This window comes from Pan troglodytes, chromosome 1 (genome assembly GCF_028858775.2).
Source record: "Pan troglodytes isolate AG18354 chromosome 1, NHGRI_mPanTro3-v2.0_pri, whole genome shotgun sequence".
In the NCBI taxonomy this organism is placed as follows: Eukaryota; Metazoa; Chordata; class Mammalia; order Primates; family Hominidae; genus Pan; species Pan troglodytes.
The window spans coordinates 146,086,560-146,112,695 of record NC_072398.2 but is presented as its reverse complement, the minus strand read 5'-3'; the positions used below and the strand labels follow the sequence as shown (position 1 = coordinate 146,112,695).

The 26,136-nt window shown below is 39.3% G+C and overlaps 1 protein-coding gene across 8 annotated transcripts in view; it reads right to left on the bottom strand.

Moving 5' to 3' along the window:
• Positions 1 to 26,136, bottom strand: part of MCOLN2 (mucolipin TRP cation channel 2) — a 75,005-nt gene that overhangs the window by 39,466 nt on the left and 9,403 nt on the right. For 4 of the 8 annotated variants that reach the window (XR_673120.4, XR_001707444.4, XM_513523.8 and 1 more), the window contains exon 2: positions 3,864 to 4,023. Coding sequence is in view for 4 of the 8 variants with exons in the window: in XM_513523.8 (XP_513523.3) it covers positions 3,864 to 4,023 (160 nt within the window). In the remaining 4 variants the exon portion in view is untranslated. Of the gene's footprint in view, positions 1 to 3,863; positions 4,024 to 9,988; positions 10,329 to 26,136 lie in introns of all 8 variants that reach the window. The other 4 variants (XR_010153418.1, XM_063800079.1, XR_010153419.1 and 1 more) reach the window with 2 other exon arrangements.

Sequence of the window (26,136 nt, the reverse complement as noted above, 5' to 3'; positions counted from 1 at the left end):
AAGGCACTGACAGCAAAATGCATCCTAGTCCCACTAATTAGACATTAAGATTTGCTGAGAGTATGATACAAGACAGAAAAATAATTACTTATAAGTGTAGTCTGGCAAAGATTGTGAATTTAAGACCTCATTATGAAATCAATGTAGGATAAAATATTCTGTACCAGGTAAAAACAAGATACTGCTCTAATTATGTACAAAGGATATGGGAGAGAAAGAGTAGAACTAGCAAAAGAATGTAGACACCTCCCTCAAGATTATAAATTACTGCAGAATTCAGAGCAGGAATTTTTAAAAAATTTTCTTTCTCATCAGTCCTCGTACCCATCCCATTAGACTTGAGGATGGAACACAAAAAGACAGAAAAAGAGAGGGAGGGAAAAGTGAGATATTATGCAAGGAAAGGTAATCAAGAAATCTGCTCCAATTAGATATCACCCAAATAGCAAAATTTGTTAGAATGATCCTATATGGAAACAAAAGTTTAATCCTTCCCAATTTTATTAGGGGAAACAGGGTATGCCCACATGAAAAGTAAACTACAGTTCCCAGAAATATTTTGTTATTTAAAGTAAAATTAGTAGGCTGGGCACAGTGGCTCATGCCTGTAATCCCAGCCCTTTGGGAGGCCAAGGCGAGAGGACTGTTTGAAGCCACAAGTTCAAATCAAGTCTGGGCAACAAAGCAAGACCCCATCTCTACAAAAATAAAATAAAAAGCCAGGTGCAGTGGCATGTGCCTTTAGTCAGCTGTTTAAGAGGCTGAGGTGGGAAGATCTCTTGAGCCCAGGAGTTCAAGGTTGCAGTAAGCTATGATTGTGCCGCTGCACTCCAGCCTGGGTGACACAGAGAGACCCCATCTTGAAAAAATAATAAAAAATAAAATTAGTCATGTAGACAGGAAGAAGTACCAAAGAAAACCATGTGCTGGATGGTCAGGCAAGGCCCAGTGGGGGAGATGGGACTTCAAATATTACCTGAAAGGTGAGGGAGAAAAAGAATCACCCCAGACTTGGAGGAACAAACAAGATGTGGAAGAGAATCATTGGGTTGGCCTGTCTGGCTGGGATTTGGGTAGGAAATAGTAGATGAAAACTTGTTGGAAAGACAAGTTGAAGGAGACTGGAACTCTTTGAATTCCTGGCTAGAGAGGTGAAATTTTCTTCTTGGGAAGTAGGGTTTTATAGGAGTTTCTGAACAGGAGAGTGACACAATAAAGTCTATTCTACGAAAAATTAAGCTGATATTAGCATCGAATGTATATGGATAAGAAAGGTAGGCATAAGACAAAGCTAGAAGCTGCCTAATTAACTTTTCTATATTCCAACACTGCAAACTCTGAGGACAGGACCTATATCTAGAATAGAAACAGTCTGAGAAGAGTACAGACTCCAGAGCCAGACTGCCCAGGCACAAATCCCAGTTCTGTCACTTACTAACTGAAGGATTGTAAGCAAATTACTTAACTCCCTTTGCTCCAGTTTCTTCATCCATAAAAAGGGGATTATAATTGAACCCACCTCACAGGATTGCAATGAGGATGAAATGAGTTGAAGTACGTAAAACATTTATTGTGCCTAGGACATGGCAAACACTAAGCTGTTAGCTGTCAGCAGCACTGGTAATACAGTCACTGTTGTATTCCCAACAGAAGGCCCACAGTATGAGATGCTTCACATTTATTTTTCATTAACTAAAGAGTCTGTGCTAGAGAGAAGATAGTGAGTATGGGAAAACATAAATAGATGCAGTTTTGAAGGAAGAATCAATAAGATTTAGTAGGTATCAGGAAAAAGAAGGTAAATCCAAGATGGTGATATGGTTTATATTTGTGTCCCTGGCCAAATCTCAAGTCGAATTGTAATCCCCAATGTTGCAGGAGGGGCCTCCTGGTGACAGGTGACTAGATCATTGGGGTAGACATCCCCCTTGCTGTTCTCATGATAGTGAGTGAGTTCTCATGAGATCTGGTTGTTTAAAAGTGTGTATCACCTTCCCCTTTGCTCTCTCTCATGCTCTGCCATACAAAGATGTGCCTGCTTCCTCCTCACCTTCCCCCATGATTGTAAGTTTCCTGAGGCCTCACCAGCCATGCTTCTTGTACAGCCTGCAGAACTAAGTCAATTAAATATCTTTTCTTCATAAATTACCCAGTCTCAAGTAGTTCTTTATAGCAATGGGAGAACACACTAATACAGATGGCAATGATATTTTATGCCTGGGTAAATTAGAATTTTAGTAATGTTAATAGATCAAATAATTGAAGGAAGTTGGTTTAGCAAGAAAAGATTTTGGGAAACAATTAAAATTAACCAACTGAAAAAAGGGGACATTATTTCTTCTCCTTCCAAGTAATACTAACTGTGTATCAATGTATCTATTTTATTGGTTGCCAAGACCAAAACTTCAAAACCAAGAATGAAATAAGCTAACAATAAGCATACACATTTAACAATGTCTCTGCATCTCAACCTTGTTGTTTCTTTTGAAGTAACTTGCTTTCCCTAAACTTGAGCTGGTACACATGGCATGTCATATACTGAAAAGCCTCTTTATGAACACAGAATAAAGAAGCAACTCTAGTTATGGCAGGGACCTTCTCCCATTTCTAAAACTAAAGGTATTTTTAAGTATTTATTTTTATGTTCCAGAAATAACATCTTTACACACCTCTACACTGATAACAGAATGATTATTTGCCAATAGAGCCAAATATCCCCAATCAGTTTAAAAGGGCGTGTGTTTCAAATATGGTTAACTACAGCAATGATCCCCAACCTTGTTGGCACCAGGGACTGGTTTTGTGGAAGACAATTTTTCCAGGGACTGGAGTGGGGCAGGAGTGGCGGGGGGTGGGTAATGGTTTCAGGATGATTCAAGTGCATTACACTAGTTGTGCATTTTATTTCTATTATTACCACATTATAATATATAATGAAACAATTATACAACTCACCATAATGTAGAATTAGTGGGGGCCCTGAGCTTGTTTTCCTGCAACTAGAAGGTCCCATCTAGGGGTGGTGGGAGACAGTGACAGATCATCAGGCATTAGATTCTCATAAGGAGCCGCACCTAGATCCTTCGCATGTGCAGTTAACAATTGGGTTTGCGTTCCTATGAGAATCTAATGCCACCACTGATCAGACAGGAGGCAGAGCTCAGGCAGTACTGCAAGCGATGGGGAGCAGCTAAAAAAACAGATAAAGCTTTGCTCCCTTGTCTACCACTCACCTCCTGTTGTGCAGCCTGGTTCCTAACAGGTCCATGGTGGGGATTAGGGACCCCTGACCTACAGAGAAGCCTCCCCAATACTGGTTCAGCAATACAGGCCCCAAAACTAGAGGAAAACTCTGATGGCTGTTTTGATACTGGTAATAAAGAGCTCAATAATATGAACTTGAACAAAAGGTCTAAATTTAGCTTTTGTATAATCCTGATAGCACCTGGGATCAGTATTTACTTAGATAGAGCACACTGGTATGATAAAAGGAAAACTTAGGATTCTATAAGTCTGAAGACAAAAAAATGCAGATTTTGGAAGTATATTTGAATAAGCTGTGTTTAATAGAGAGTTCCAGAACACAAATGTGTGTCACTCAGATATAGAAACCCCTCCCCACAGATCTACATTTATTCAGCATTTATAGAATCTGTACAGAGAGGCCCTCAGGATCTCTTACTAAGACAAGGTTGTCTTCTAAACAGAACTTCAACCTACCCTCTGCTCTCCAGAGTCAATATAATTTTAGTTTTATGAACTTGAGTGTGGGCTTTTCAGAACAAAAGTCAAGTACAGAACACATGAAAAGAGTTTTGTCTTGTGGTAAGGGAAAAACCAAATGAAATAATAAGATAAGTTACCTGTGTGGTGACCATGACTATCTTCAAAATCTGCAAACCCAGTTTCCACGGAATCTGGCGTCTGGCTCGGTATTTTTCACAAGGGCTCATGAAGTAAAACTTCAGGTCTTCCCTTAGACATTCTTCTTTCATCTCAGAATCACGATGTGCCATTGCATTTCTGCCACAGAAGGTTAATTTTAAATATCCAGGAAAGCCTCTCCCTCAGTTCCTTTTGAAGTAACTTGCTTTCCCCAAACTTGAGTTGGTACATATGGCATGTCATATACTGAAAAGCCTCTTTATGAACACAAAATAAAAAAGCAACTCTAGTTATGGCAGGGAGGTTCTCCCATTTCTAAAACTACATGAAAAATTATTCCAGACCTTCTACCTCCTACCTTTCCACACAGCCACCCATCTTGTTCAAAATGGCCAATCTCGGCCAGACATGGTGGCTCACACCTGTAATCCCAGCACTTTGGGAGACCGAGGCAGGCGGATCATTTGAGGTCATGAGTTCGAGACCAGACTGACCAACATGGTGAAACCCCATCTCTACTAAAATACAAAAATTAGCTGGGTGTGGTGGCGGGCACCTGTAATCTCAGTTACTCGGGAGGCTGAGACAGGAGAATTGCTTGAACCCAGGAGGTGGAGGTTGCAGTGAGCCAAGGTCACGCCACTGTACTCCAGCCTGGGTGACAAAGCGAGACTCCCTCTCAAAAAAATTAAAATTTAAAAACAACAAAAAAAAATGGTCAATCTCAAGAATTATAAAAATTGGATTTTACTTACAAGACTCATCAATTCCTACATCTTAACATAGAGCATTCATCTGTCACTACAGAAAGTATGTATGTTTATGTTTGTGTGAGTGTGTGTGTATGAATTGTTAAGTGAGTGAGTATATGAACAAAAACCAGACAGGACATTTTCATGATACTCCAGGTACGACATTACAGAAAATTAGTATAAACAAACGGAATTAGATTGTTATGGAAGAAGAGAATCTTTGTTCTGTAACTCTGTACTGAGAGAAGGACTATGACTCCTTTTTTGGATAAAATATCAGTGATTATATGATTCCAGAATATAAATAGCTTCAAAAAGATAAATAGCATCTCTCTATTTAAGCCTACTCAGATATCTGTCACTTTATATTAATAAAATTTTGCTTTTACTATTTCAAGGACTCTGGACTCAGGAATGGGCACATGACTCAAGGTAGGCCAAAAAGAACCAATGAGACATGGTTCACAGGACTGTTATTGTAGTCCCCAAAGTGGGGTGCAGACAACAATCCATTGGGAGTATAAAAAATATTAGTATTTCTATTTTATTATTTATATTAAAAACTAAAAATTGAACTCCATAATTAGTACAACATAGAATATACATACAACACAGCAATATAACTTACAGCATATGTACACCATAACAAAGAATATACATTATATAACACATAAAAGTAGTATCCACTAGCATATCATATATAAAGAAATATATACACATTGGGACTATTATGCTCAACTTTTACTGTTGGGTACATAATCAACAAAGTTTGGAGATCATTGACTTCAAGCATAGACTGTGAGACCGGAGTTCCTAAAATCCATCTCACCACCAAAGGAGAGCTTGTCAGAGACTGAAGATCAGGTAGACAGACACTATGCCTAATGACAATATTTGAATTCCTGGATCCAGCTATTCCTGAAGTAATCCATCCCAAGTCTTTCCATTTGAGTCAACAAATACCCTTCGTGGCTTAAGCCAGTTTGAGTTTGACTTCTTGCCTTAGGAAGTATCTTGATGGTAAGGGTAAAGAATAAATTCTAGTAAGTTAGGCTAATCATTCAAGTTACTCATTTCTTGGAAAGGTTTTATACTTCTGGGTCATTTTTTAAGGATCTGTTTACTGGAAATATGTAAGTGACGTATTTTTATACTGACTGATGATCTATGTTATCTGCCTTGACTGACAAATCTAAAAGAATCCTAAAAGGGGATGCCCATTTTAAGGTTTATTGTCAGTTGTTAATAATTTACTATTTCTAAATAGATTTTTAAATCTCCTGTTTGTAGGATTAGTGGGCTAAGTTATTCAGAACTATCCTGCTGGAAAGGAAGGAAAAGAGGAAAGAAAGAGAGAAAGCAAGGAAAGAGGGAGAGAAGAAGAGAAGGGAAGGAAGGAGGGAAGGAGAGAGGGAAGGAGAGAGGGAAGGAGAAAAAGGAGAGAGGGAGGGAGGGAAGGAGAAAAAGGAGAGAGGGAGGGAGGAGAGAGAAAGTAGTGGAGGGAGGGAAGGAAGAAGGGAGAGAGGGAGGGAAGGAAGGAAGAAGGGAGAGAAGGAGAGAGGGAGGGAGGGAAGGAAGGAAAAGAAAAATCCTAGATACAATACATTCTTCTTGAGGAGGGTGAAGAAGTACCTTTAAAAGATTGAAGAGTTAAGGAGAGCAAGAACTCCTGGGTCAATCTTGGGGGATACCTACACGAGTAACAGCCAGTTGCCACCATTCAAGTACACTCAGCTTCCGTTCTGTGGCCTCAGGAAAGGGGAACAAGAGAGCCAAGATTCTAGGCCCAAAGGCATCAAAACTGCCTGTCCTCAAATTTATAGGACTACAGAGAAGGCCAGAGTGGTTCCAAATCAAAGAAAAGAAAAAGGAAATTTAAAAATAGACCCATCCTGATAAAGAATGCCCATAAACCAGGCCATGATGAAATAAGGCTCATAAACCTTTGAGCCTTACACCTGGGTGAGCCAGGGAACTTCAAACTGTGGGCCTGCTTGGTTCTGGAGGACCCAGAGTGGAACTGTTCTTCATATCCCCGGAAACACCCACAGAACTCTGTGTCTTAGGTTCATCCTAAGACTTGGCACTCTAACAAATAACTTATAAAACACAATGACAAACAGGTAGTTAAATATAACTAAGCACATGAGGAAACCAAGTGACATAAAACAGACTAAAAACAGAAACAGGACTAAGTATACTGGAAATTAGACACATTAGAAAATAACCATGCTTACCATCTGTGATATTATGGCATACATACATGTTGGTTTTTGCCCGCAGCTCCTAGCTCATAACTCCCATAGCTTTTGTTATAATGTTGAGGCGCCTTAAGGCCTCATGAGCAGGCCTCAGAAAACATAATCTCTCTGACCTTCTCCTGATCTCCTTTAACCTGCTCCTTCTTGTCCCAAAGACAGGCATCTTCCCCACCTTGCTGTGTAGGAGCCAGCCATAAAAAAATTCTCTGACCTACCCTGTCTGATTGTAGGTCACAAGACTCCCATTTCAGAAGGGGTCCTGCCCCAAACCCTGGAAGAAGGAAGGCTGCACAGAGAGGCCAGAAGGATCTGAACAGACAGGCCTTGCTGGGTTTCCCTCACTCAGTCTATTAGTGTTTGTTCATACCCTTTTTGTCCAGTCACATTTCTACATGGTTGTCAATCATACCTATCCAATAAAGTCTCCATAAAAGGCCCAAGAGGACAGGGTTGGGAGAGCTTCCGGAACACATGGCAGTTCCTGGAGGGTGTTGTACCCGGGGAGGGCACGGAAGCTCTACACTCCTTCCCCATAGCTTACCTCATGTATTCTTCACTGTATCCCTTGTAACATCCTTTACAATAAACCAGTAAATGTGTTTCCCTGAGTTCTGTGAGCCTCCCTAGCAAATCATTCAAACCCAAAGAGGGAGTCATGGGAACCCTAACTTGAAGTTGGACAGTCAGAAGTTCCAGAGGTGGCTGGACACGGTGGCTCATGCCTATAATCCCAGCACTTTGGGAGGCAGAGGCGGGTGGATCACCTGAGGTCAGGAGTTTGAGACCAGCCTGACCAACACAGTGAAACCCCATTTCTATTAAAAATACAAAAATTAGCTAGGTGTGGTGGCACATGCCTGTAATCCCAGCTACTTCGGAGGCTGAGGCAAGAGAATTGTTTGAACCTGGGAGGCAGAGGTTGCAGTAAGCCAATATGGCACCACTGCACTCCAGCCTGGACGACAGAGTAAGACTCTGCCTCAAAAAAAAAAAAAAAGAAAAAAAAAAGAAATGAAAAAGCAATCACCACAATGAGTCTCATTTCAAAAGAATGTGAAGGCCTTAAACATGTGTTTGTCCTGAGCCTGACACACTCACCTCTTGACTCAACTTGACCAACTTAATGAGCACTTAGTCCACAGAGGAAGCACTGTGCTGGGTACACAAGGCTGAATAACCCTGAACTGCACATGCTTAGTGTCCAGTAGGAGAGAAAGACTTGTCAATGCATAGTTATTAAAGAGTTCCGTGAATGCTGTAAAATAAGTAAATATTGCGGAAGCAGAGTTCTGACTCTGGAGAGAGGGGTGGGAGAGCTGGTGGGAAAGCCCATAAGAGTCATAATAGACGATGTGGTAAGTGCTACGGGGGCATGTGACTGGGCGCATTGAGGGAGGCATTTCCAAGAAAAAGGTGCATCTTAACTGTGCCTGAGAGCAACATCCTCAAACATGAACTTTCAGATCTCCTGAGAACATGCCTGTAAGAAGCCCCGGTGGGCATGTTTCAGCAATACTGAATTTAGTGTTAACTGCTATCACTGTAGTGGATCAGTGTTGCTAAAGCATCCCTCCTGATGACTCAAAATATGCTTTTTCATTTAATAAAAAGAGTATATGAAATGGTGTACACTGAATTCTCAGGCCCTTGAGAATAAAGCCATAGAAACTACCCCCCAACTCCCCCCACCCCCCAACACACACACACACAGCCTCTGGGTGAGAAACACTGAACTGAAGGACGAAGAAGTTGTTTTCTCGAAACAGTGGTGCAAAACAAGGCATTTAATCAAATACTTAAAGAATACTGGCCAGGCATGGTGGCTCATGCCTGTAATCCCAGTACTTTGGGAGGGCGAGGTGGGTGGATCACTTGAGGCCAGGAGTTTGAGATCAGCCTGGACAACACGGTGAAACCCCATCTCTACTAAAAATACAAAAAAAAAAAAAAAATTACAGGCATGTGTGGTGGCACATGCCTGCAATCCCAACTACTCAGGCAGCTGAGACACGAGAATAGCTTGAGCTCAGGAGGCAGAGGTTGCAGTGAGCCAAGATTGCACCACTGCACTTCAGCCTGGGCAACAGAGCAAGACTCAGTCTCATAAATAAATAAATATAAATAAAAGAATACCTTGTGAGCCATGCTCTGCTGGAGACATTTTCCTGCCTTCCAGGAGCAAATGTGAATAGATAAAAGTATGATACAATGAGTTAAGAGTTATACTGGAAATATTCACTGAGTGCCCTGGAAACAGAGAGTGCTTGATGCAGCCCAATTGCTTCAAGAGGCTTCAAATAATTCTTCTGACTGCTGGGTTCCTTTGACTGAGTGGCCATTAAGTGTTCAAGAAATGATAACTGATGTTAGCATTGCCCTAAGAAACTTTATTAAGAAGTCTCAGGCAAAACGAAAAGAAAAAGGTCAAAGTAGCAGATAATGACTGTGAGATCACTCATTGTGTTACACTATTTATACTATCTATCCTTCCATAATTGTTTCATTTGGGTATTTACAGAGCAGTTGTAATACTTTTAGCAATATGAAAGATGAAAAATGAAAAAACTAGCAGGAAAAACATTTCCCTCAAGAGTACATGAGCCAACTAGTGAAATACAAGCTAGTACTAGTCAACTGATGAAAAAATGATAGACATGTAGGGGGAAAAAGTTATAATGAATAATAAAGGTGCATGATGAGATAGCTGTTTTTTAATAAACCTAAGTTTTAAAATAATATGTACATTTGGGAGGAAAAGATAATGAAATTTAAAAATTTAAAAATTAAAAAATTCTGATATTTCAAGGAAAATGTAAATGTATAAACTTTCTAAACTTTACTTTTCTGAGGGCTCTTTATTGCCTCCCTCTTCCCCATTTGTAGGTTTGTCCTGGTAGATGAAGGGTATTAAACAGACATACACACACACACACACACACACGATATCTTATTGCTATAACAAAAATAAAATGGTATAAAAATGGTGCAAAGTAAAGAGAGAAAAAAATTTTAAAACAGAGAAAGAGAGAGACAACACAATATCATAGAAATAAAACACTCTTTTATTTAACACATATTTACCCTATATACCTTGCAATGCTGAACACCTGGCTGGGTGTTTTACAGGAGTCTTAAATTACAACCAGGCTTCATAACCAAGAATTAGGTCAGCAGAGGCTGGGCATGGTGGCTCATGCCCGTAATCCCAGCACTTTCCGAGGCCAGGGCAGGCAGATCACTTGAGGACAGGAGTTCAAGACCAGCCTGGCCAACATGGCGAAACCCTGTCTTTACCAAAAATACAAAATTAGCTGGGCATGGTAGCACAAACCTGTAACCCCAGCTACTCGGGAGGCTGAGGCACAAGAATCACTTGGAACCCAGGAGGCAGAGGTTGCAGTGAGCTGAGAATGTGCCACTGGACTCCAACCTGGGGGACAAAAACAAACAACAACAAAAACAAACAAACAAAAAAATTAAGTCAGCAGACGGCAGAAATACTGCAACTTCCATCACAAATGAAAATCACCAACAGTTTAAGAAAAGCATAGAGCTGCTAACTTGTGGTAACATAAGTCAGGAGAATGAAAGTAACTGTACCGTAAAACCACTTAAGGAACAGAAATCAATGAAGATGTAAATTACACAGACCCATCAGCTACAGTGCTGTCATGCAATTGAAATCGCATGAAATAAATAAGAGCAATCACAGCTCTTATGAATTATTTATGTTTCATTAACCCATAGGAAATGCATGATCTGGATTTTTATAAGTTTAATAATGGCACACTAAAGAACAAAATATCAAAGAAAAAAAGCATAGTGTTTGAAGGCATAAAAATAAGATCTGAAATAGAATAGAAAGCCACCCATACAGTGGGTTAAATAAAAGCCAGAGATGCTGGAATAGAAAATGAAAGACAAGAAGGCTGAGACTGGTACTGTGGTAAGAAAACAGGAGGAAGGCACAACAAAGCTACTGTCAGGTATTAAGAAAACCTACTGTCTCCACAGATAATCAGGACTATGAGGTTGGCATTAAGAAAACCTACTCTCTCCACAAATAATCAGGACTGTGTGACATTGGCTAAGTTTAAGGCTATCACATGATCAGGGCAATTTCAGCTTTATCAAAACAATGACTAAGAGTCTAACGGAAGCCTGAAGTTTTAAAACAAAACAAGATATCAGTGATTCTTAACCTTATTGGGGTTATAAACCCCTATGAGAACAGTAAAAGGCTCTTGACCTTTGCCCCAGGAAAATGAATACACCAGTTTCAGTGATGGTATTTTGTCAGCAAATAAGCTAACCAGCCCAGGCTGCTATTGCCTTTGGCTTATGTGATCCCCCCTACTTGACAAGGGGCCTGAAAGTTGTTTTTATCCCCTGCTGCACTGGTCTCCAAAGTGGGGTCCTTGTGCACAAGGACGTATGCAAGACCATTCACTGGTATGTGAGAAGAAACTATTAGGGCTTCTAATTGTGTTAATTTAGAAAATAGAGAAGTAAAGAATTCCCAAGATTTAATATATGAATTGTTACCTATCACACCTAAGGTGCCCTCACTTGGTCAGTAACATCTGATGGGACTGACACAGTGGCTCATGTCTGTAATCTCAACACTTTGGGAGACTGAGGCAGGAGGATCACTTGAGGCCAAGAGTTCAAGACCAGCCTGGACAATATAGTGAGACTCTGTCTCCACAAAAACTTTTAAAAATCAGCCCAGTGTGGTGGTGGATGCCTATAGTCCCAGCTACTCGGGAGGCAGAGGTAGTAGATTCGCTTAAGCATAGGAGTTCAAGGCTGCAGTGAGCTATGATTTTGCCACTGCACTCCAGCCTGGACAACAGAAAGAGATCCTGTCTCAAGTAAATAAAACAAAACAAAACATCAGGTGCCTGTGTTTCACTTAGGTATGTGAGACATCCTGGGGAAATTGTCAAGTTTCCCAAATTAGGGGGTTCATGGTGGTACCCCCATTGATTTTCAGCATATTCCCACCAGTTATGGTTTATGTGGGCCCACTTAAGCATTTCTAGAATGTATCATCTAGTTTCCGTGGAAATAACCCTTGCGAAATAGGCAAAGGACATAAAGATTCTTGCAAAAGCCCAGAAGGTGGAGCAAGATGGCAGAAGAGAAGCCTCCACTGATCATCCCCTCACAAGAGGACATCAATTTAACAACTATCTATGTAAGCAAAGCACTTTCATAAGAACCAAAAATCAGGTGAGCACTCGCACTACCTGCTTTTAACTTTGTATTGCTAAAAGAGGCACTGAAGAGGTAGAAAAAACAGTCCTGAAGCACTGATACCACCCTTCCCCCAGCCCCAACAGTGGCCACCTGGTGCGCAGAGTGCCTCTGCATGCTGAGGGAGGGAGAGCACAGCAATTGTGAGGCAGTAAACGGTTCTGCCCGGTTAGAGCAGAAAGGAAAACTGGACCAAATTCAGCTGATGCCCACCCACGGAGGGAACATTTAAACCAGCCCTAGCCAGAGGGGAATCACAGGTCCTTGTGGTTGGAACTTGAGTTCCCACAAACTTCACCACTGCAGGCTAAAGTGCTCTGGGTGTCTAAGTGAATTTGAAAGGCAATTTAGGCCACAAGGACTGCAACTCTAGGCGAGTCCTAGTGCTGAACTGGGCCCAGAAACAGTGGACTAGAGGGGCATGCAATCTACCAAACTACCAGAGTGGCTAAAGGAGTGATGACATCACCTCTCCCCTAACCCCAGGCTGCACAACTAGTGGCTCCAAAAAAGATCCCTTCCTTCTGCTTGAGGAGAGGAGAAAGAAGAGTGGGGAGGACTTTGTCTTGCATCTTGGATACCGGCTCAGCCACAGCATGATAGGGTCAGAGTCATAATGCCTCTGTTCCAGGCCCTAGCTCCTGGGCAACACTTCTAGGCACACCCTGGGCCAGAAGGGAACCTACTGCCTTGAAGGGAAGAACCCATTCCTGGCAGCATTCATCACCTGCTAACTGAAGAGCCCTTGGGCACTGAATAATCAGCAGCGATACCCAGGTACTACATCTAGGGCCTTGGGTGAGCCTCTGAGACTTGCTGGCTTCAGGTTCATCTCGGCTATTGGGGGGTAGAGCAACAAGTGGGCTCCTGGAGTCCCCAGTTCTAAGAGCTGACTCTTGGATGGCATTTCTGGACCTTCCGTGGGCCAGAAGGGAGCCCACTGCCCTGAAGGATGAGTCTCAGGCCAGACAACCTTCATGACAAGCTGACTTAAGAGACCTTGGGCCTTAAGAGAACATAGTGGTAGTCTGGCAGTACTGCCCATGGGCTTCTGGTGGTGATGACCATGGTGAAGGTCTCCTCTGCTTTTGGAGGAGGGGAGGGAAGAGTGGGAAGAACCGCATCTTGTAATTTGAGTGCCAGCTCAGGCACGATACAATAGAACACTAGGTAGACTTCTAAGGTTTTTTATTGTAGTCCCTGACTCCTGGACAGCACCTCTGGACCCAGGAGGGTCCTGGGGGAACTCACCATCCTGGAGGGAAGAACACAGGCCTGGTTGGCTTTGCCGCCTGCTAACTATAGAGCCCCAGAGCCATAAGCGGACACAGGAAGTAGCCAGGGAGTAGTTACAGCTGGCCTTGGGCAAGACCCAGTGCTGTGCTGACTTCAGGTCTGACCCAGTGTAGTCACAGAGGTAGTAGCCACAGGGGTGCTTGTGTCACTCCAACCCTAGCTTTAGATGGCTCAGGACTGAGAGAGAGACTCCATTTGTTAGGGAGATAAAAAGGGTAGAGAACAAGAGTCTCTGCCTGGTAATCCAAAGAATTCTCCTAGATCTTGTTCAAGGTGGTAACTCCATGAGTCTATAAGAACCACAGCATTACTAGGCTTGGGGTGCCCTCCAAAGCAGATAGAACTTAGATCACAATGCCCAAGTCCTCTCAAATATCTGGAAAGCCTTCTGAAGAAGGACAGATAATAAAAGCCCAGACAGTGAAGACTACAATAAATTCCTAACTTTTCAATGCCCAGACACAGATGAACATCTACAAGTATCAAGATAATCCAGGAAAACATGGCCTCACCAAATGAATTAATAAGGCACTAGGGACCCAATCTTGGAGAAACAGAGACAGGTGACCTTTCAGACAGATAATTCAAAATAGCTCTTTTAAGGAAACTCAAAGAAATTCAAGATAAGACAGAAAATTCAAAATTCTATCAGATAAATTTAACAGAGATTGACATAATTAAAAAGAATCAAAAAGAAATTCTGGAGCTGAAAAATGCAATTGGCATAAGGAAGAATGTATCAGAGTCTCTTAATGGCAGAAATGATCAAGCAGAAGAAAGAATTAGTGAGCTCCAAGACAGGCTATTTAAAAATACACAGTCAGAGAAGACAAAAGAATAAAGAATAAAAAACAATGAAGCATGCCTACAGGATCAAGGAAATAGCCTCAAAATGGCAAATTTAAGAGTAATTTGCCTTAAGAAGGAGGAAGAAAAAGAGATAGGAGTAGAAAGTTATTCAAAGGGAAATAACAAAGAACTTCCCAAGCTTAGAGAAAGATATCAATATCCAAATACAAGAAGGTTATATAGGACACCAAGCAGATTTAATCCAAAGAAGACTACCTCAAGGCATTTAATAATCAAACTCCTAAAGATCAAGGTTAAAGAATGGATCCTAAAAGCAGCAAGATAAAAAAAAAAATAACATACAATGAAGCATCAATACATCTGGCAGTAGACTTTTCAGTGGAAACCTTAAAGGCCAAGAGTGAGGGGCATGACATATTCAAAGTGCTGAAGGAGAAAAACTTTTATTCTAGAATAGTATGTCTGGTGAAAACATTCTTCAAACATGAAAGAGAAATAAAGATTTTCCCAGACAAGGTCGGGTGCAGTGGCTCACACCTGTAATCCCAGCATTTTGGGAGACCGAGGTGGGTGGATCACGATGTCAGGAGTTCGAGACCAGTCGGACCAACATGATGAAACCCCGTCTCTACTAAAAATATAAAAATTAGCCAGGCATGGTGGCGCAGGCCTGTAATCCCAGCTACTGGGGAGGCTGAGGCAGGAGAATTGCTTGAACTCAGGAGGCGGAGGTTGCAGTGAGCAGAGATCGTGCCACTGCACTCCAGCCTGGGTGAGACAGACCAAGACTCCATCTCAAAAAAAAGATTTTCCCAGACAAACAAAAGCTGAGGGATTTCATCAACACCAGACCTGTCCTACAAAAAATGCTGAAGAGAGTACTTCAATCAGAAAGAAAAGGACATTAATGAGCAATAAGTAATCACCCGAAGGTACAAAACTCACTGGTATCAGAAAGTACACAGAAAAACAAAAAATATTATAACCCTGTAACTGCTTGTGTAAACTACTCTTATCCTAAGTAGAAAAATTAAATGGCAAACCAATAAAAAATAATAACTACAACAACTTTTCAAGACATAGTACAATAAGATATAAACAACAAAAAGTTTAATAGTTGGGGAGACGATGTTAAGGCATAGAGTTTTTGTTAGTTATTTTTTTTTGCTTGTTTGTTTATGCAAACAGGGTTGTTATCAGCTCAAAATAATGGTTTATAAGATAGTATTTGCAAGCCTCATGGTAACCTCAAACCAAAAAATATACAACAGATACACAAAAAGTAGAGCAAGAAACTAAATCATATCACCAGAGAAAATCACCTTCATTAAAGGAAGACAAGAAAGAAGGAGAGAAAGAAGACCACAAAACAATCAGAAAATAAATAACAAAGTGGCAGGAGTAGGTCCTTAATTATCAATAATAACATTGATGTAAATGGACTAAACTCTCCAATCAAAAGACATAGACTGGCTAAATGGATGAAAAAAAAAAACCCACTGATCTGTTGCCTACAAAAAATACACTTCACCTATAAAGACACACATAGACTGAAAATAAAGGGATGGAGAAAGAAATTCCATGCCAATGGAAACCAAAAAAGAGCAGGAGTAGCTATGCTTTTATCAGACAAAGCAGATTTTAAGACAACAACTATAAGAAGAGATAAAAAAGTTCACTATATAATGATAAAGGGGTCAATTCAGCAAGAGGATATAAGAATTTTAAATATATATGTACCCAACATTGGAGCACCCAGATATATAAAGCAAATATTATTAGAGCTAATAAGAGAGATAGGCCCCAATAAAATAACAGCTGGAGACTTAAACACCCCACTTTCAGCATTAGATAGATCTTCCAGACAGAAAATCAACAAAGAAACATTGGACTTAATCTGCACTATAGACCGCATGGATCTAATACATATTTACAGGACACTTCATCCAGTGGCTACAGAATACACATTCTTTTCCTCAGCACATGGATCATTCTCAAGGAAAGACCATATATTAAGTCACAAGACAAGTCTTAAAACATTAACAAAATTGAAATAATATCAAGTATCTTTTCTAACCACAACAGAATAAAACTACAAATAACAAAAGGAATTTTGGAAACTATACAAATGAATGGAAATTAAATAAAATGCTCCTGAATGACCAGTGGGTCAATAAAGAAATTAAGAAAGAAATTTAAAAATTTCTTGAAACAAATGATAATGGAAACACAACCTACCAAAATCTATGAGATACAGCAAAAGCAGTACTAAAAGAGAATTTTATAGCTTTAACTGCCTACTTCAAAAAAAGGGAAAACTTCAAATAAACAATCTAATGATACATCTTATAGAACTAGAAAAGCAAGAGCAAATGAAACCCAAAATTAGTAGAAACATAAATAAAGATCAGAGCAGAAATAAATGAAACTGAAATAAAGAAAATAATACAAAAAATCAATGAAAAAGTTGGTTTTTCAAAAAGCTAAAAAAAATTGACAAAACTTTAGCCAGAGAGAAGATCCAATAAATAAAATCAGAAATGAAAAAGGAGACATTACAACTGATACTACAGAAATTCACATCATTATTGGATACTATGAGCAACTATATACCAATAAATTGGAAAATATAGAAGAAATGGACACACACAACCTACCAAGATTGAACCAGGATGAAATCCAAAACCTGAATAGACCAATAACAAGTAATGAGATTGAAGCTGTAACAGGAAGTCTCCCAGCAAAGAAAAGCCCAGGACCTGATGGTTTCTGTATTAGTCAGGTTCTCTAGAGGGACAGAACTAATGGAATGTATATGTGTATAAATATATATACACACACACACACATATACATATATACATATATAATACATATATTAAGTATTAACTCACATGATCGCAAGGTCCCACAATAAGCCATCTGCAGGTTGAGGAGCAAGGAGAGCCAGTCCGAGTTCTAAAACTGAAGAACTTGGAGTCTGATGTTTGAGGGCTGGAAGCATCCAGCATGGGAGAAAGACATAGGGTGGAAGACTAGGCCAGTCTGTCTTTTCACATTTTCCTGCCTGCTTATTCTAGCCAAGCTGGCAGCTGATTAGATTGTGTCCACCCAGAATAAGGGTGGGTCTGCCTTTCCCAGCCCACTGACTTAAATGTTAATCTCCTTAACACCCTCACAGACACACCCAGGATCAATACTTTGTATCCTTCAATCCAATCAAGTTGACACTCAAATTAACCATCACAGCTTCACTGCTGAATTCTACCAAATGTTTAAAGAAGAACTAATACCAATCCTACTCAAACTTTTCTGAAAAATAGAAGAGGAAACAATGCTTCCAAACTCATCCTATGAGGCCAGTATTACCCTGATATCAAAACCAGACAAAGACACATAAAAAAAATTACAGGCCAATATCTCGAATGAATATTAATGCAAAACTCCTCAACTAAAATACTAGCAAACCAAATTCAACAACACATTAGAAAGATCATTCATCATGACCAAGTGGGATTTATCCCTGGGATACAAGGATGGTTCAACATATGCAAATCAATCAATGTGATGCATCATATTAACAGAATGAAAAATAAAAACAATATGATCATTTCAATTGATGCTGAAAAAGCATTTGATAAAATTCAACATTGCTTCATGATAAAAACCCTTAATAAACTGGATATAGATGGAATATACCTCAACATAATAAGAACCACATACAACATACCCACAGCTAGTATCATACTGAATGGGGAAAAACTGAAGGCTTTCCTCTCAGATCTGGAACACAACAAAGATGCCTACTGTCACCACTGTTATTCAACATAGTACTGGAAGTTCTAGCTAGAGCAATCAGATAAGAGAAAGATATAAAGGGTATCCAAATTGGAAAGGAAGAAGTCATATTATCCTTGTTTGTAGATGAGATGATCTTATATTTGGAAAAAAACTAAAGACTCCACTAAAAAACAGTTAGAACCGATAAACAATTTTAGTAAAGTTGCAGGACACAATATCAACATACAAAAATCAGTAGCATTTCTATGTGCAAGAGTAAACAATCTGAAAAAGAAAATTAAAAAGTAATCCCATTTACAATAGCCACAAATAAAATACCTAGAAATTAACTCATCCAAAGAAGTGAAAGATCTCTATAATGAAAACTATAAAACACTGATGAAAGAAATTGAAGAGGACACCAAAAATGGAGATATTTCATGTTCACAAATTGGAAGAATCAATATTGTTAAAACGTCCACACTCCAAAGCAATCTACAGACTCAACGCAATCCCTATCAAAATATCCACGACATTCTTCATAGAAATAGAAAAAAAATCCTAAAATTGATATGGAACCACAAAGAACCCAGAATAGTCAAAGCTATCCTCAGCAAAAGGAACACAACTGGAGGAATCACATTATCTGACTTCAAAATATACCACATAGCTTTACTAACCAAAACAGCATGGTATTACACAGATACAAAACACAAAAACAGATACACAGACCAATGGAATGGAATAGAGAACCCAGAAACAAATCCACACACCTACAGTGAACTCATTTTTGACAAAGGTGACAAGAACATAAACTGGGGAAAAGACAGTCTCTTAAATAAATGGTGTTGGGGAAACTGGATATCCATATGCAAAAGAATGAAATTAAACCCCTATCTATCACCATATGCAAAAATCAAATCAAAATGGATTAAAGACTTTAAGACCTCAAACTATGAAACTACTACAAAAAAACACTGGGGAAAATCTCTAGGACAAAAATTTACTGAGCAATACCCCACAAGCACAGATCCAAAGCAAACATGAACGAATGGGACCAAATCAAGTTTAAAAGCTTCTGCACAGCAAAGGAAACAATCAACAAAGTGAAAAGACAACCCATAGAAAGGGAGAAGATATTTGCAAACTGGAGATTAACAGCCAGAACATATAAGGAGTTCAAACAATTCTATAAAAAATAACCTAATAATCTGGTTATGGCAAAATGGGCAAAAGACTTGAATAGACTCGTTATGTCTCAAAAGAAGACATACAAATCACAAACAGGGATATGAAAAGGTGCTCAACATCACTGATCACTAGAGAAACGCAAATCAAAACTACAATGAGATATCATCTCACCCCAGTTAAAATGGCTTTTATCCAAAAGACAGGCAATAACAAACACTGGTGAGGATGTTGAGAAAAGGGAACCCTCGTACACTGTTGGTGGGACTGTAAATTAGTACAACCACTATGGAGAACAGTTTGGAGGTTCCTCAAAAAACTAAAAATAGAGCTACCATATGATCTAGCAATACCACTGCTGGGTATATGCCAAAAATAAAGGAAATCAGTAATATCGAAGAGATATCTGCACTCTCATGTTTGTTGCAGACCAGATCACAATAGCTAAGATTTGGAAGCAATCTATATGTCCATCAGCAGAAGAATGGATAAAGAAAATGTGGTACATACACACAATGGAGTACTATTCAGCCATAAAAAATGAGATCCTGTCATTTGCAACAACATGGATGGAACTGGCGATCATTATGTTAAGTAAAATAAGCCAGGCACAGAAAGGCAAATACTGTATGTTCTCACTTATTTGTGTGATCTAAAAATCAAAACAATTAAATTCATGGACAGAGAGAGTAGAAGCATGGTTACCAGAGGCTGGGAAGAATAGTGTGGCAGAGAGGTGGGGGATAAAGGGGCAGTAGGGATGGGTTAATGGGTACAAAGAGAAAGAATGAATAAGACCTAGTATTTGATAGCACTCCAAGGTGACTATAGTGAATAATAATTGTACATTTAAAAATAATTAAAGAGTATAATTGGACTGTCTGTAACACAAAGGATAAATGCTTGAGGGAATGAATACCCCATTTTCCATGATGTGATTATAATGCATTACATGCCTGTATCAAAACATCTGATGTATCCCATAAATATTACATCTACAATGTACCCACAAAATTAAAAATAAAAGATAAAAAATTCTTGCAAAAAATTACGTTTATTGTAAAACTAATGTAAGCCTAAATTAATATAAAAAAATAGGAGAGCTAACACTCTAAATGTTGTTAGCCATGGGTTTAAAAAAAAAAAAAAGATGAAAAGTGTATCTGATTTGAAAAGAAGCTGGGGTGGGGGGAAGCAGATTTATCAAGACAACTATTTAAAATATGGGTTAAATCTACTACTGCTAAATGAGGTGCATGGCTGTAAATATATAGTACCATAAGATATTTGCTAATGACACTATGAGGTCATAATATAAAGTTGCTGCATTTGGCAATTCATTTTTTTATTTTAATTTTTTTAAATAAAAAAATAGAGATGGGGTCTCACTATGTTGGCCAGGTTGGTCTTGAACTCCTGGCCTCAAGCAAGCCTCTGGCCTTGGCCTCCCAAAATGCTAGGATTACAGGCAATGAGCCACCATGTCCAGCCTGGCAATTCATTTTTAATATCCTCATCTATCCCATGCCTTAAAATGTTCATTTTATCTGTTTCATAATATACATATGGTTCAGCATATGATATGTAAATGAATACGTATTTAGAGAGGGTAAATGTTCTTTCAACTGTTGGGAACAAGTTATAAAAAATATTTGGAACTACTTCCTTATTGTTTCAGAGCTCCAACCACCCCTTAGCTGTGGTTGTTCTTTGTTGTCCCAGCTGCTATTATAAACTTGTTAGCTTTAAAGAAATTTATGTTTGTTCCCCTGACCCCAACAAACAAACAGAAAATACAGAAAATGGAGTACAGTGGTGCGATCTTGACTCACTGCAACCTCTACCTTGCAGGTTCAAGCAATTATCCTGCCTCAGCCTCCAGAGTAGCTGGGACTACAGGCACCTGCTACCATGCCCAGCTAATTTTTTATTATTATTATTTTTTATTTTTAGTAGTGACAGGGTTTCACTGCGTTGGCCAGGCTGGTCTCGAACTCCTGACTTCAGGTGATCCACCCACCCTGGCCTCCCAAAGTGTTGGGATTACAGGGGTGAGCCACTGAGTCCAGAAGAATTTTTTTTTTTTAATTCACAAGTATATCTTACCAGTCTTAGGGGATGGGGCAGGGTAGGCAGGGCAAATCACTTCCCAAATCTATCCTTCATTTTTATCCTCATCACAGTGAGTGGTAAGCCAGCCTCCCAGGTCTCCACACCAGCAACCCAAATCTGTGTGGCTCTGCACAATCTGGTCTCACCTAACTCCCCACCACCTTTATTTCCCCCAAATTTAATAATGTACATAACTGTATTTTTGTTTTTCTTTTCTTTTTCTTTTTTTGAGATAGGATCTCACTCTGTCACCCAGGTGGGAGTGCAGTGATGCAATCATGGCTCATTGCAGCCTTAACATCCTGAGCTCAAGCAATCCTTCTGCCTCACTTCCAGAGTAGCTGGGACCATAGGTGTATGCTGCCATGCCCAGCTTATTTTTTATTTTTTTGTAGAGATAGGGTCTTGCCACGTTGCCCAGACTGGTCTCAAACTCCTGGATGCAGATGATCCTTCCCCCTGGCCTCCCAAAGTGCTGGGATTACAGGTGTGAGACACTGCGCCTGGCCTGTACATAATTTTAAATGAATTATTAATAAACCCCACCTCCGATTTCTGTTCCTTAGGTGCAACTACTTTTATCTGTCTTTTTAAAAGTCATTTACTTTAAAATTTCTTTTTTTTTTTTTTTTTTGAGACAGAGTCTTGCCCTGTCACCCAGGCTGGAGTGCAATGGTTCGATCTCGGCTCACTGCAACCTCCGCCTCCCGGGTTCAAGCAGTTCTCCTGCCTCAGCCTCCCGAGTAGCTGGGATTACAGGCGCACGCCTCCACGCTCAGCTAATTTTTGTATTTTTAGTAGAGACAGGGTTTCACCATGTTGGCCAAGCTGGTCTCGATCTCCTGACCTTATGTCCACCCACCTCGGCCTCCCAAAGTGCTGGGATTACAGGCGTGAGCCACTGCGCCCAGCCCTACTTTAAAATTTCTAAATAATACTTATGCCACTATTTTCTCATTTTAGGTATTATCAATTTGAATCCTCCCTTGGAAAATATGGATTTAGCTCTTATATCTGCTCCCCAACATACATTTCACTTCCCTACTCATCTTCCCAACCAAGTTTTAATGCAAATTTTGGATAAATTAACATTAGATTTTATGAAGTGAATATGTAAAAATTCTTCAGAGTTGAGCTATTAACATACTGTAATGTTATATTCTTCATTCGAACTATTTTCCTAGAATTAACTGCCCTTTTCCCCATTTGTTTAGTTTTCTGCATACCAACTATAACTTTATCACCAAACTCTGGCTGAATCTGACAGCACCCTTAAATACACACAAGCCAGGTACCCTGTCAATTCCTTTCTTCCACAGAGAGACATCAATGCTTTTGCACAATCCTTTTGCTCAAATCTACCTGGTTGCTTTCTAATCACTTTTCAAGGCCATAACTTTGGGAACTCCTTCACCACCTTCCTAAATTGGAATCCCCATCTCTTGGATCCCATGTCTGCTTCTTTCTTTACTCTCTCATTTTGTGGAGAATATTCTTCAATCCCTTCCTGGGAAAGGAAGCCTGAAAAGTAAATTGTTAAGACTTCCTGTGACAGACACTACTAGTTGCCTGCCCAGTATCCATTCCTCTCTTCCTGTTTTGTTGAAAGCAAGCAATATATTAATACCAAAGGATAAAATAACTCAATATGGCCAAATGTGGTGGTTCTTGCCTGTAATCCTAGCACTTTGGGAGGCCAAGGCGGTGGATCACTTGAGCTCAGGAGTTTGAGAACAGCCTGGGCAACATGGCAAAACCCGTCTGTACTAAAAATACAAAAAGTTTGCTGGGCATGCTGGCTCGTGCCTGTAGTCCCAGCTACTTGGGAGGCTGAGGTGGGAGGATTGCTCAAGTCCAGGGAGGTTGAGGCTGCAGTGAGCCGTGATCACACCAGTGTACTCCAGTCTGCAACAGAGCAAGACCCTGTCTCAAAGAAAAATTGAAATAAAATTAAAAATGTGTGACATTTTGGCAAACAGCCATCCTAGTCCATACATTCAAGAAACTTCTACATGGTCATATTATCAAAATGAGGAAAAAAAAAAAAGTAAAGCCATCTGATGGAACGAACCCAGCATTTACCTCCTCAAGCTGACTTTGTGGTACAGATTCTCTAGAACAAACACTGGGTTCCCATTTCTATTACTCCATTAAAATGCTCAGGGTAAACCATCTCTTGCTATAGATTCTAACAAACACTTTTCAGGCTTATTGGCTCAGCAGCATTTGATACAGCTGACCACTACCTCCTTGGGACAACCTCTTCTGTCAGTTTCCAGGACACCCCCCTCCTCTTGATGTCAGAGTGCCTTGGGGCACAGTATGGGTTCTTCTAGTCTCTATCCTCTGTTCTAAAACAGCTTGTCCAATCCTATGACTTTAAATACTCTCTACATGATGTGGGTTTCCATATTTGCATCTCCAGCAAATCTCTCTCTTGAGCAGACTTCCTTATCCAACCCTTTTTATGAAACTCCACCCACAGGTCTAATTGGTCTCTCAAACCTGCCCTCCACCTGCTCCTCCACCCATCTGCTCAAAGCAGTGATCTGTACACACTCATTCAAATGCTTCAGCTGCTGACCAAGCTGAGAATCAAATAAAGAACTCAACCCCTTTCACAACAGCTGCAAAAAAACCCAAAATTTAAAATTAGGAATACACTTAACCAAGGAGGTGAAAGACCTCTACAAGGAAACCTACCAAACACTGCTAAAAGAAATCATAGATGACACAAACAAATGGAAACACATCCCACGCTCATGGATGGGTAGAATCAATACTGTGAAAATGACCATACTGCCAAAAGCAATCTACAAGTCCAATGCAATTCCCATCAAAATACCACCACCGTTCTTCACAGAACTAGGAAAAAAAATCCTAAAATTCATATGGAACCAAAAAAGAGCCTGCATAGCTGAAGCAAGACTAAGCAAAAAGAACAAATCTGGAGGCATCACATTACCTGACTTCAAACTATACTCTAAGGCCACAGTCACCAAAACAGCATGGTACTAATATAAAAACAGGCATACAAACCAATGGAACAGAATAGAGAACCCAGAAATAAAGCCAAATACTTACAGCCAACTAATCTTCGACAAAGCAAACAAAACCATAAAGTGGGGAAAGGATACCCTATTCAACAAATGGTGCTGGAATAATTGGCAGGCCACATGTAGAAGAATAAAACTGGGCCGGGCGTGGTAGTTCATGCCTATAATCCCATCATTTTGGGAGACCGAGGTGGGCAGATCACCTAAGGTTGGGAGTTCGAGACCAGCCTGACCAACATGGAGAAACCCTGTCTTTACTAAAAATACAAAATTAGCCAGGCATGGTGGTGGCGCATGCCTATAATCCCAGCTACTAGGGAGGCTGAGGCAGGAGAATCACTTGAACCCAGGAGACAGAGGTTGCAAAGAGCCAAGATAGTGCCATTGCGCTCCAGCCTGGGTAACAAGATCAAAACTCCATCTCAAAAAAAAAAAAAAAAAAAAAAAAGCTTCTGCACAGCAAAAGAAACAATCAGCAGAATAAATAGACAACCCAATGAGTGAGAGAAAATCTCACGATCTATACATCTGACAAAGGACTAATATCCAGAATCTACAAGGAACTCAAATCAGCAAGAAAAAAAAATAATCCCATCAAAACGTGGGCTAAAGACATGAATAGACAATTCTCAAAAGAAGATATACAAATAGCCAACAGACATACGAAAAAATGCTCAACATCACTAATGATGAGGGAAATGCAAATCAAAACCACAATGTGATACCACCTCACTCCTGCAAGAATAACCATAATCAAAAAATCAAAAAATAGATGTTGGCGGGGATGGGGTGAAAAGGCAACACTTTTAAACTGCTGATGGGAATGTAAACTCATACAACCACTGAAAACAATGTGGAGATTCCTTAAAGGACTAAAAGTAGAACTACTATTTGATCCAGCAAGCCCACTACTGGGTATCTACCCAGAAGAAAAGAAGTCGTTATATGAAAAAGATACTTGTACACGCATGTTTATAGCAGCACAATTTGTAACTGCAAAAATATAAAACCAGCCCAGATGCTCATCAATCAATGAATGGATAAAGAAAAGGTGATATATATAGGCATATCTATCTATCTATCTATATATGGCATATATATACAGCTATATAGATATGTATATAGATATACATATAGATGTATATATATCTATATATATCTATATACATATGCCATGTAGATACATATACATCTATATGTATATAGATATATAGATATATGTATATAGATATATGTAGATATATATCCATATATGTATATAGATATATTTACATATGTATATACATATATACGTATATAGATATATACATATATACATGTATGTATATATAGATATATACATATATACATGTATGTATATATAGATATATACATATATACATGTATGTATATATAGATATATACATATATACATATATGTATATATATACATATATGTATATATACATATGCACATATGTATATATCTATATACGTATATAGATATATACATATATACATATGTATATATATCTATATATACATATATATGTATATATATCTATATACATATATAGATATGTATATATCTATATACGTATATAGATATATACATATGTATATATGTATATATCTATATACGTATATAGATATATACACATATATAGATATATACATATGTATATATGTATATAGATATACATATATAGATATATACATATGTATATAGATATACATACATAGATATATACATATATGT